Here is a 12,500-nt window from a genome sequence, read left to right as displayed (position 1 = left end):
ATGTGAGATAACCCATTCTAGTCTGACGATATTGCGACAAGAAGTTCTAAATTTTCATATCTCTGGTGTAGGAAAGCGCTTGAAACGGGAAAATGTTCCATTGTTTAAGCTCTTATTTAAAATGGAATTTATATCGACGCACCAGACACATAGACACGCTTTGTTGACTGAGTGGGTAAACGATCAAACGGAATGTTGGATAATAATGTTTGCTCAACATTCATTCTACATCAAACACCCATGGAAAACCATATCAGTACAAAATGAGAGAAGTGGCTGAACGATCAAACATGTTCTTCCAACACGATGTTTGATGAAAATGTTTGATCGTTTAGCCGGGGCTTTTGCGAGAACGTTTTCATCCAACGGGATGCAGACAGAGGATCTTTCCTGGGAAAAGGACTTCATAAACATCCTGTCTTGGAATAACTATTGACAAATACATTCAAGACTGTGTTGGTATACAGGCCTTTTTACTTTTGGCTTTTCACATTGCTCATTATGATAAATACACAGCAAAATTTGGCAAAAAAACTGTCAAAATATAAGTTAAGCTTAGTTAAGTAAACAAATTTCTTCCAAACATCGGACTCATAGAAGGCAAGTGAGTTAAACTTTTAACAAACCTTGGACAACTTCAGTTCAGATGACTAAAATATTTCAATCTATTTCTCATACGTCCAAAGCAATAATGATATTGTCGTATTGGTCCCAAATTACAATTCCATCGCTCAAATAAAATATCCTACATGGTTGTAGTAGCTGTACATGTCCGCCGCTGTTACATCCCCGACCGCTCTCAGTAATCTTCACCCAACTTCTGAAAAAGAATAATGCTGGGCAAGTTCTACCACTTCATTCCACGACGCCTTTTTGATAATTTCTTCCTTTCTTGTTGACTGAAAACATATCGCTGTCAGTAGCGAAACTTCACATTTGGGCGGGAAAACTTCAAAGTTTGACACCTGAAACTCAGACGTTTGACGTCACATGAAAACATGTTTTGAGCACGTGCGTTCACGGGTAGATGCAATCGACGGTAGTTTACAGCATACATCTTTGATATTGGACATCAATGTTATGGTCAATTGACACCTGTCAAAACAAGGTATCAGCTGACCAGTATCACGTGACCTTATCCAGGTTAGCTGTTTTTTTTTTTAGTTGACCGCTGACCCGGGACTGGTTGTTGATTGGATCGCAGGCTCAAGCCAGGTCAGACACTCACACTCACACCTGAACGAGGCTTCATTTTTTGCGCTCTTTCTGTGGCTCGACACCGCTACGCAGCTATGCTACGTCAGCAAAGCTCTTGACAGTCGATGCTTTTCGTGTTCAGGTACGGTTTGGAAAATATATTTTTATTGCATTGTTTCAATCCAGGTTTAACATAATATAGCTGTAGTTATTCAAGTCAAGCATTGGAGGGATATAAAGCTAAGTGTTTATTTTTTATTTGGTTAGGGCTGCTGTTTTTGGTATGTCTTAAGATTTTTAATTTCGAATTTACGAAGGTTGCAAGCTGCCTGGACGGCCTATGTCAGAAAAACAGAAACGAAAGAAGAGAGAAAGAGAACGAGAACGACAAAACGGGAACGGGATACTCAATGTTGCATATATGATACACAGCGACCAGAGCAAACAGTGCATTTCTGTAAGAAGACACCTCAAGAAAAACTTCATTGTCCACAACCATCAGAAGCGTCAATGTCAACAGCTACTAACTGGCCATCTGCAGATAGCTTTTTCAACCATCTGTTGAGATCTTGACTTGGCTGAAAAAGTTGATAATAATAATTTTTGTGTCAGTTCTAAAAAATATAACAAGAGTTGCTTGCACACACAAGAAGTATTAATCCTAATTTTACCTCAACCATTTCCTGACCTGTGGACACCAAGGGCTGACAGCTAACTGTGATCTTTGCTGCTTTTAGGCTTTCCAGGAAAGAAATCTGTCAACCATTCAAAAACCGTTACAACTATCGTAAAAATGAAAAATCATTCGCATGCATGACATGCGAGGATGTTTGTGGTGATTTGGCTGTGAATTATGAACTTGCTTTTTGGTAATTGTTATTTGCTGTTAGCTTTTTATTTGTGGCAGTACAGAGTTGACACAGTCTATTTCTGTTCGTTCTGAATCTGTGGTTTGTGTATCATCTCGAGAATGTGACCAGTTATGTTTACAAAATGGAGATTTCACGCCAACAAAAAAAGAGAATTTGATTGCAAACCCTATGCAAATATGAAGGAAATTTTCCCGACTGCCATTGCGAATTCCCAGAAAAAAGGTATAAAGCTTCTTTTTCAAGATATGGTTGCATTTTCATTAAAGTATTTGTCCCAAGTGTTATTCCTCTTAATTGCTGAATGAAACAACCTGTTTATTTTATGGAAGTTGAATTTTCCCTGTTTTAATGTTTATTGCCGGCAGTTATTCCTGTAACATTGACCTCTTTTCTGCTTGTTTATTTTAAATCCAGTACTCAGTCTCACACAGTCAAATTTCTTAACTGGGGCAAGCATGTAAACTCAGTTCCAGGCTTCACTGCTAGGCCCCCCTGGTGTAGACCATGATAGTGCCTGATCAAGTAAATATTTATGAAATTACCGTGATAAATTGAAGAAGATGATCATCAATTTGCCAAGCAGATGGCAGAGCTTGTATAAATAGAGATGTCTTTTCATCTGCAAGTAATATTCCAATATTTAATTCATGTTCTGTATAACAAGTAAAAATGAACATCAACAAAATCAAAAAGACAAACGTTTCTTGCCTTCACCCAAGCTATCGAAGTCTGCTTCGTTAAGAGCATTGTCAGGTTCCTGGATGCTGAATGTGTATTCACACAACTTTGGCATGATAGTTGACCAGGCCTGCTGGTATTGATCAGTTTTGACTATCAACTCCATTTCTATCATGACCTATTCCAAAGAAAAAGTAGTCAAACTAATATTATGAGGCGGGAAAACCCGACTCTATCCTTGTGGGACACCAACAGCTAATAACAATGTTTATTTGAGTGGGTCCATGTACATTATAAATTTTTAAAAATTGCAAAGCAAGACCTCACCTTTTCAAAATATACCGGTGCATAATATAGATATATCATTATAATGACTTAGTGTTCTTACAACAAATAGTTTTGTTTCATTGAGTTCCTGGAGAATAGTACCAACTTCAAAGAATATAAGTTACCTGTTCGTAGTTTTTGAAGCCAGGAAATTCCTCAAATATTTTTTTAACAGTCCCCTTGCCCTTCAGACTTTCTACCCACTCTCTTCGGTTTGGAAATGAAACCTGCAATAATGGCTTTATCTTCATCAGATCTGGTTTTTTTTGCGCTCATTTCTTTCCTCAGTTGCTCTAGATGTGACTGTTGGCTTGAACTAGTCTCCTTTGGGGCTCCCTCTTTCTTTCTTGGTCGATCAACTGGTTTCCTGTTGTAATAGGCTTTCTTCAACTGCATTAACACTCCATTCTAATGTCACAAAATGCAAGGCAGAAGCCACAAGTTAGCAAATATTGGTTGATTACTAATGAGCCTGACTGATCAGTTTTCACATGTAGTTTTTGTAACTCCTTTATTAACACCACATCCATAATTCAAGCTTATTTTAAGGGTGGAGCGTGGGGGCCTTTGTAGGAAGAGGGGTTTATCTTATCAAGTGAAACTCTTGCTTGTGAATCAACAGCCATAAGCCATACTCTGGTCAATGAGGTGTTACATTTACATTTACAATCTAGTTCAGATGGTGACACTGATGGTAGAGTAAAACTGTACTGGTAATACAGTCACTTACAGTTGTGGTTTTGATGTGGAACATAACTTCCACTTAAAAGATCGCAACTGAGTAATTCAGATTTTTAGGGGCGGGGGGATTATAATTTTGTTAAAAGTTTTTTCCTCTTATTTAAAGAACACTTCAGTTATAATTTGTTTTGGCTGAGTTATGAGTATGGAAAACTGCAACGTACCCACGGCATTACAGGGTCCTTCATTTGGGGAACCATTTCAATTGTCTTTTGTGCACAAATTTCAAACTCAGCTGCAATTGGTTGGTCCCTCTCAATAAGAGCCTTCAGTATCACAAGGGAATTCTTAATCATTTCATTTCTTCCCTTTGTGCTGATATCTTTGCGTTCAGCCAGGCACTTCTTGATTTCCTTTGGCACGATAAGTTTTAGGTTTCTGAAGAGACTACCAAGGTAATTTGTTGACACCGTGTTGTCAGCCATTTGAAGGTCATCCTTTTTTGGCACCTGAAAAAAAAGTATTAAAACCTGCATTATTTCCTGTTGATTAGAGGCTAGTTTATTAATTTTACTAACACATATTTTCTGCATTGCATATGGTTTCCATGGTCTTGAAATTAATACTTAACAATAACTGTTGTTCTTATAATTGTTTATTGCAGATTACATCTTTCACAACCATTTTATTGTGCCACAAAATCAGTGTGGATTTTATTAATCCAAAATTTATTAAGATTTAAATGCAATAATTTCATACTCACAGAAAGACGAGGGAGTTTCTTGGGATGCCCAGAAGATGATGTCTATTAAAAAGTAAAATGTTATGGCATATGATTAGTTTCGCTACAGTGCACACAGTGGTGATATTCCTGAAAAGGCTGTTGTAGACTGCCAACAACCTGAATGAAGTCATCTACAGAGTTCATTAAAAAGTGTTGGAAATGAGTCACCATCCCACAACAATAGCTTATTTAGTTATAAGTTATTATAATAATTTATGTTATTATTTCCTCCTTGGCAGCCCGCTTCGTTGAAACTGAACGTCTATCAACCTAGTGAGCATGTCAGATATAGTTTCAATGATTAAATAGTGTGGTGCCATTTAACCCACTGACTCCAAGGGGTTCCCCCTAGACGAGTAAAATCGTCTGGCTTTAGACAGAGTGAAATACTCTGGTGTTAGAAAGAGTAAAATACTAAGTCTGGCCGGTTTACACTGCTTTGGATGTCAGTGAGTGATTGATTTAAGGTGGCTGGAACCAAGTTTGCTCTTATAAGAGACCTTTTTATTAGAGGGGTTGTCACTGCGACACTGTATCATGTAACAGCAATGTCATGGCACCATATGAAACACCAATAATTGCTTTACAAAATGCGCCCACTGTTGTGATGTAATTAAGTCTACTATGGCAACATGAAAGCTCTCCAAAAACACCCTATGTTTCATTTTCACTGATGGCCCCCATTTTTTATTGTAGGATAGCTCTGAATTGGCTCCCAATAATTCTACCTCAGATTACTAATTACTATTCTACGATAAAAAATGAGGTCACTGGGTTCATTTCTGAGATATAAGCAAGTAAAGATGAAAGGGTGTCTTTGGACAAAAAACAAATGTGACAAATGGTAGTCTCTACCAAATAGCTCATGACCGACCACACAATGCAACAGTGCTAAGTGGCACAACTGAGATGTGTGTAGGAAGTGTGGTCTTATTGCACACCAAAGATGCTGGACAGTAAAGTTAGTCATCATCAAAATCAATGGACAGCCGAGGAAGAGAAGATGATGTGAAAAAATAATTATCATAATTCTTATCCTGCAAGCATTGATTGAACATCATCTGAATGACATATTAGTATTATTCAACTGTGGGAAAATATCTTATTACCTCACTTGATTTACCAGTACTTGAGCTTCCAACTGCAGGAGGACGAGGAATGTTCAAAATCTAGTTAGGAGAGACAAACAGTTTAATGCCTGTGTTTGACCTCTAAATGAAACGAAAATTGGCTAGCCAACTTTCTGGACAAGATCAAAAACCACTAAATTGAGGAGAATGAAAATTTAGCACACAAAACAATTTGAAAGCCCTGGTCAGGAGTCAACATTACAAACTGCACGGAAATCAAACTTAATGTGTTACCATGAAGCCTAAGGCTTGAATCAACTTTACAATCTTGAGTCCAGAAATCACTTTCAGTGTTACACATAAATGCTTTCTGGAATTGCAGTAGTTATAATAATGTTAAAATATCAAGGGCCACAACCTACAACCTATGGGTTATAAGATAATTGTGATTTTTCGTTTTGCCATACTCCTGTCTGTATTCTGGCCATGGGAGATTAACCTAAATAATCCAAAAAAAGTTTTTTAATACCTGACACTCATCATCACTATTGATACCATAAAATGAATCTTCCACATGTGTTGAGTTATTATCATTGGCGGCTGTGTTGAGCAAACCATCAAGAGATGACCTGTCCTCATCCTTGTCATAGCTAAAGATATTGCCTTCTTTCCATGGTATCAGTTTTCTTTCCCCAGAAAGCTTAGTAAAGAAAAGAAAAAGGTGATTGTATGCAATTTACGATGCTGTGGTCTTCACAAAAAACAATAAAACCAAGCTATGATATATGCTATTTCACTTACTATGGATTGCATCCATCGTCTTAAATGTTTACACAGTTGAAACACAGGAATTAGATCTTTGAGATCTCGGTCAGTTAGTGATCTGAAATCTTTACCACCAACTTGATTTTCTGCCAGTAAAATATATATTAATATTTATAAGCTTAACGTAAAATTAATCAATTACTGATCCGGTCAGTGTTGACCGGGGTAAATTTTTAATTTATAATTAAATTTCAAAAGCACAAACCCATTAGAATTGCTAACAGTTAAGCCTAAATATTGTTTTAGGCCTAATTAGGACTAAGGTTAGCATTTCTAAGGGGTTTTCTCTTTTTCAACAGTTAAATTATAACCTCATTCTGCAGTCTGCAGTCTGCAGTCTGTGTTTTACACTGACCGATTACTGATCATGAAGGTACATTAACACTATAAATGGTTACCATAGAAAAGTTCTGTTTGTGCTTACTTTTACGCCACCTTGGTTGTGGTTGGTTCCCTTACGAAAATTTCGCACATTTTATTGCTATTTTAATCCTATTTTCAGGCCTATTTGCTTACCATTTGAAATATATTTTATGCTATTTGGTTTCATAGGATGCTGCTATTTTAACTCAATGTTTCCCTTATTTTAAACCTGTTATTTTGAAACAAAAAACATCATTAAAATAGCTCAAATGGCAATGTCAACTATGATGGAGACAAGGATAAAATACGTTTAAAATAGCTTCAAGTAGGAATAAAATAGGTTTCAAGTTGAAAATTCTCACTGCAAAATTTGCTTTGAAAATAGCTTTAAAATATCTTTGAAATATAAGTAAAATAGAGCAACAAAATAACTATTTTAAACCTATTTTCATCAATTTATGTATTGTTATTTTTAAACAAAAACTAGCACTAAAAAAAACCAAGCATGCAAAAGGACAAATTACGCTTTAAATTAAGGCATGTCAAGAAAATAGTTTTAAAATACTACAAAAATTGCCTTAAAATACATGTAGTCATTAAGCTGGAAATTTCCCTCCAAAATGCACCTAAAAATAGGGTTAAAATACAGACAAAATATAGCAAAAACAGGTATTAAATAGCCATTTACTAATAATTTCATTATCTCTTTCTACAATTTATGCTTGAACTATTAAAAATAGCCTATAAATAGAACATTGATAAATATAGCAGTACACACAAAAGGAAAAGACCCATTTGCATCAATAAAAGGGCAACAGTATATTTAAAAATTCACTCAACTGCATGCTGAGATTTATTATTTTTCAATTTCAAAATAAACTATAAGGGCACTTTTATAAGAATTCTGAATAAAAATGGATGAAAACTTAACGTGGTTAGCTATGAGGTTTATGCACGATTCGCCTTAATCACAGCCCGCCATCTTGATTTTGACGTCACAGCGTTTGACACCAAACCGAGGCCACGCGTGGAAAGCAAACAATCATGTCGGACAAGCAAGGTGAAAGTTCTGCTGAGTTTTGGCACAAAAATCTTCATACCATACCCAAATTTACGAACGCTTTTATTGAAAAATTTGCGTCAGACCATCTTCCGATTAAGGCAACGCTGACAAGAGGATACAAATTCTTCCACGAGTCTTACATTCACGATGTCGAAGGTGTGTTTGTATAAAGGTTGAGCGTTCGCCATGTTTTTCTTGTTATCAAGCAGTAGCTCAATGGTCCTTAATCTTTTGAGCTAAATACTATGACTTATATTTTGCGCATTAATTTGCAGTTAGACTTGCTATGAATGATGATGAGAGAGTCACGATTCGTGCGAAGTGCTACAGAAGCATGAAGAAAAATGAAGAGCCGCACAATCTTCTTGTCGTGTTCAAACGTGAAAGAGAGCCTTGCGTCGATTCGTTTCGTTGCAGTTGTGCTGCTGGCCAGGGGCTTTGCCATCATATCATCGGCTTAATGTACACGCTGGCGCATTACCAGATGCTAGGAATGAAAAGTGTGCCACCAGTTATATCTAAAACATCGAGACCTCAGGTTAGAATGGGAGATTACACACTAGACATGTGACATTTGTGTCAATAAATGATAATTATTGGACGAGGTTGAGCTAAATATCGTGATTTGTCAGTGGTGAGCAGATCAATTAAGGCTGAAGCCGAAGCTGAAGGCCAAGACAAATAATGAAAGGAAGGAAAGGAAAAAAATTGCATCAAATGATAATCAGAATTATTGGTAATGCAAGGTTCCAAAGTTGAAAGCAATAGTGCATAACAAATGAAAGCAAAGTTAACCTGGGAAAATGTCTTATTTTTATCTTCCAAACCAGAATTTATCAAGCAATATTTTAATGTTTGATTTTCAGACTTGGCATATCCCTAACCGAGCAGATGGTGTCAAGCCTCGCCCAGTTATGGATGTCACTGTACAAAAATTAAGGAATCCCACCCAGCAGTCAGCCCAAGTAAAAAAGAAACGAAAAGTCTCTGGTGTGACAAGTACTGTTTATAAGCCTTTTGAAGAACCACTCTGGTCCCTTGATTTACCAACGATCCTAAGTCCAATATTTGAGGGGCTTAATCCTAAGCCTGGTTTTCTGAGAGTATGGCCAGATGATGACGAAGATGTCCTATTAACAGAGAGCAACTATGGGCTAGTTCCCAAAGGATCTGTTTTATCCTACCAACAGTCCCTTCCAAGTAAAAAGACTGCAGCTGCAACAAACCTCAGTCTTCCTGTGCCTGACTTTCAGCTTCCAGTTTTTACCCACCCTCCAACTGTACTGTCTGAGAAACAACAACTGCACTATGATTCCCTGACTGTCACCATGGAACAGGCCCTAGAATATGAAGAGCAGACCAGAGAACAATCTGCTTCTAAGGACTGGAACCGACTACGAAAGCATCGTCTAACAGCCTCAAACTTCAAGCAAATCTGCTCCAGGAGAAAGGATCACGAAACACTTTCAGCCAGGCTTCTGAACAGCAAAGTTGTGCAAACAGCAGCAATGAAGTATGGCATAGAGCATGAGGAAGAAGCAGCTCAACAATATGTCCAGCAGTTTGGTAGAAATGTTTTTCCAGTGGGCTTAGTGATAAACCCTTCCCTCCCACACCTAGGCTGTAGCCCAGATAGAAGGGTTTATGATGCAACAGAAAATCATTCATGGGGTCTGTTGGAAATTAAATGTTCCATGTCTGACTATTTGTCAGACCTTAAGTATCTAAAGGTAAATGAAAGAAGTGGTACCTATAGTTTAAGAAAGACCCATGCTTATTATCACCAAGCCATGGGTTGTATAGGACTAACAGGTAGTGCATGGGAGGATTTTTTTGTTTATTGTCGCAAAGAGTTTCATTGTGAGAGAATTTACTATGATGCTGATTATTTTTCTGAAATGCTTGAAAAACTCAACATGTTTTATTTCAACTTTCATTTGTCTTCTGTACAGTGAACATTAATGATGAGCAATAACTATGCTATAACTAATAACAGGCAAACCATTTTTTGCTGAAGGAAGCTAAACATCCAATTTAATTGATAAATATAAAATAATGTTGTTTGAAAATGTGAACAAATCTAGTTTAGTTAAAGTAAAGGGATTGTATTCTCTTTGGTTAACAGGATTCTAGTCCATAACATGTTACAGTATGATGTTGGGAAAGGTTCTCATCATATGGTTTAATTTTTATATTCTTTTTAAGACTACCAAAGTTTATCAAGTGCACAACTACACTTTTACTTCATCTGAAAAAAAATAAGTTTACCGTTCATAAAATAAGGGCCCCTGAAAGTTGGTTATTAAACAAGCTACAGTCCATATCTGATTTATGCTTCCTGCAACAGTGAGGGGGATTACCCGATCAAAGTAATGAAACTCTTTAACTCTCCTAATCGCCCTTTCAACATGAACACGCAGGTTGTGTAATTTTTTGCTTTCTTGGAGGTCATTTTTAGAAAACTGCCTCTTACTGGAAAGAAATGAGGGCATGACAACTTCACATCCAAGGGGAGTTAAAAGATCCTGAATAACAAAACCTTTATCAGCCATAAGCTGATCCCCAGGCTGGAGAAGTGGTAGAAGCCCAGACTGCCTTACCAGCTCTTTGTCTGATATTGACCCCTCAAATAAAGAACTGATGTGAATTATTTCCCCTGAAGGTGAAATAACAACATTGCCCTTGTAGGTGGTGTGGCTCTTATATGACGAGTACATTTCACTATTTAAGACTAAACTTGATGGTGCCTGAACCTTTATCTCAGATGCATCAATAAGTCCCCTGCAGTCTGGGTACATGGACTTGAAACAAGTGGGCATGTTCTTCTGGATTTTTGCCCTAGATGGCCAGATACAAGTACTCCCAAGCATGAAATAAAGAAAATTTATCCAGGATATAAAAACCCTGCTTACAGTTGTTTGGGAAATGTTAAAGCTATCAGCTAGTACTTGGTTTAAGGTACCAACCCTCAACTTTTGAAGAACTAAATAAAACTGGTCAAATAAACTTAGTTTGCAGCCTTGCATAGTTTTCCTAAGGCCTTCAACTCTGATGGCCTGCTGGTACACTGCCCTTTCAATCCACCGTCATCTGATGTAGCTCTTGCACCTGAAAACAAACATAGCCAAACACATACGTTACCTAGTTAAACACCTATTACCTATTTGGTAATTTGTAAATACATTTCAGATCTATTTCACAAAGTATTTTGGACGTTGGCGAACTGACATTAGACGTTGGCGAAAACAAGTCGTTGGCAAACTGACACGTTGGCAAAACGACTGGTTCCCAAAACAATGGTAAGACGAGTGAGATGTACAGCACTGAAGCCAATTGTCAGTGACCTGAGCTTCTCTCCTTATAGCACACTATTACACGTGATTTCTTTTGTTTTAGACCATTAGAGAGGTGATTGCATCCTCAGTTGAATCAGAAGAACAAAGCGCCGAAGAAATGGCCTTTCCAAGTTCTAGCTCTCTCGGCACCTCGAATGAGTCGCATGACAACTACCTCACAGAAAGAGCGATCTCGAAAGAGGTGAATATTTCAAATGAGGAGGTAATGGAGGAGGACTTTGTATGTTTGAACTGTCACACTTTGGAGAAGGAGAACCGGAGGTTAAGGAACAGGATTGTTACTCTTGAAGAGCAGGTCAGCAGGCGGAAAAGAGAGAGTCGAAGGTATAAAAGGCGAGGTAAGAAGCCCTGCAAGAAGGTATTACACATAAGTGATCAAATAAACTCTTATAATTGTTCTGCTCTCCGTTCTAACATTTAACATTTGTTCATTGACAGATGTACAGAATTGATTGATAAAGTAAACTTGTGGGTTTTCCCTGTGCATACGTATCCTTAGTCTTAAATTCATACAATGTGCAGGTGCTCCTCACTCAGATGGTGTCCAAAACCATTTAATACCATTTACTCAGAGAATCCTCTTGGTTTTATTTCATGATTTTTTGTTTCAGTTACAACCCAAAGTACTAAGGATAGAGAACTGGAACAAAGTAAAGAGAAGGTGGACACGCTTCCTGGAGGTTCTGTATTCGCTTCCAAATCAGATGTCAGTGATGTTGGGGAGGGGGAAGGAGAATGTGAAAGCCAAGAAAATTCAGACTTGGAATATAATTCTGCGACAGAGATAGACACAACTGAAACAGAGACTGATGGAGAAGGCTGTGTACCTAGCAAGTATAATCAGTACGTGTTCATTGCCTGTGTCATGTATTACTCGAAAAAACATCCTATTCTTTTGATGTGTCAACTTCCGTGTACATATATCTTTGTTGCAGGTTATCAATCAAGGGAACGGATTTGCGTACAGAACCGAAGCATATTGTATTCCTGTCCCAATTGCTTCTCTTATTCAAGTTTTGCCATGTGTGTAAAGCTGACAACCCAATGGTCGAGGCTGGTGGTATTGGAACACAAGCAGCCATCAAAACTACATGTAGCAATCCAGCATGCAGAAAGGAACAAACCTGGTATCGTCAGCCCTTAATTCCTGGAACTCAGGTGCCTGCTGGAAACTTCCTCTTGTGTCTCAGCATTTTACTTGTGGGAGGGTCAGCCACAAAGATCTTCCAGATGTATCTCTCTGAACACATTTTTTAAGTGTCAAAGGGTCAGTGGGGATATATC

At 37.6% G+C, this 12,500-nt stretch overlaps 1 protein-coding gene and 1 pseudogene across 1 annotated transcript; both read left to right on the top strand.

Annotated features, from left to right (window-relative positions):
• Positions 1-7,841: 7,841 nt before the first annotated feature.
• LOC138055365 (uncharacterized) lies at positions 7,842-10,877 on the top strand. Its single transcript, XM_068901321.1, has 3 exons — positions 7,842-8,016; positions 8,136-8,398; positions 8,727-10,877. Exons 1-3 carry the CDS (start codon positions 7,842-7,844, stop codon positions 9,813-9,815), a joined length of 1,527 nt encoding a protein of 508 aa, XP_068757422.1. The 3' UTR covers positions 9,816-10,877.
• Positions 10,786-12,500, top strand: part of LOC138055364 (uncharacterized) — a 22,792-nt pseudogene continuing 21,077 nt past the window's right edge.

This window comes from Montipora capricornis, chromosome 7 (assembly GCF_036669925.1).
Source record: "Montipora capricornis isolate CH-2021 chromosome 7, ASM3666992v2, whole genome shotgun sequence".
Classification (NCBI taxonomy): Eukaryota; Metazoa; Cnidaria; class Anthozoa; order Scleractinia; family Acroporidae; genus Montipora; species Montipora capricornis.
This window is presented reverse-complemented; position numbering and strand designations above follow the sequence as displayed.

What these genes read in the sequence shown, in the direction of transcription:
- LOC138055365 (XM_068901321.1), top strand. Translation starts at nt 7,842, where the DNA reads ATGTCGGACAAGCAAGGTGAAAGTTCTGCTGAGTTTTGGCACAAAAAT. An exon ending in TTACATTCACGATGTCGAAG is followed by an intron (nt 8,017 to 8,135) that starts GTGTGTTTGTAT and finishes ATTAATTTGCAG; the next exon opens with TTAGACTTGCTATGAATGAT. An exon ending in CTAAAACATCGAGACCTCAG is followed by an intron (nt 8,399 to 8,726) that starts GTTAGAATGGGA and finishes TTTGATTTTCAG; the next exon opens with ACTTGGCATATCCCTAACCG.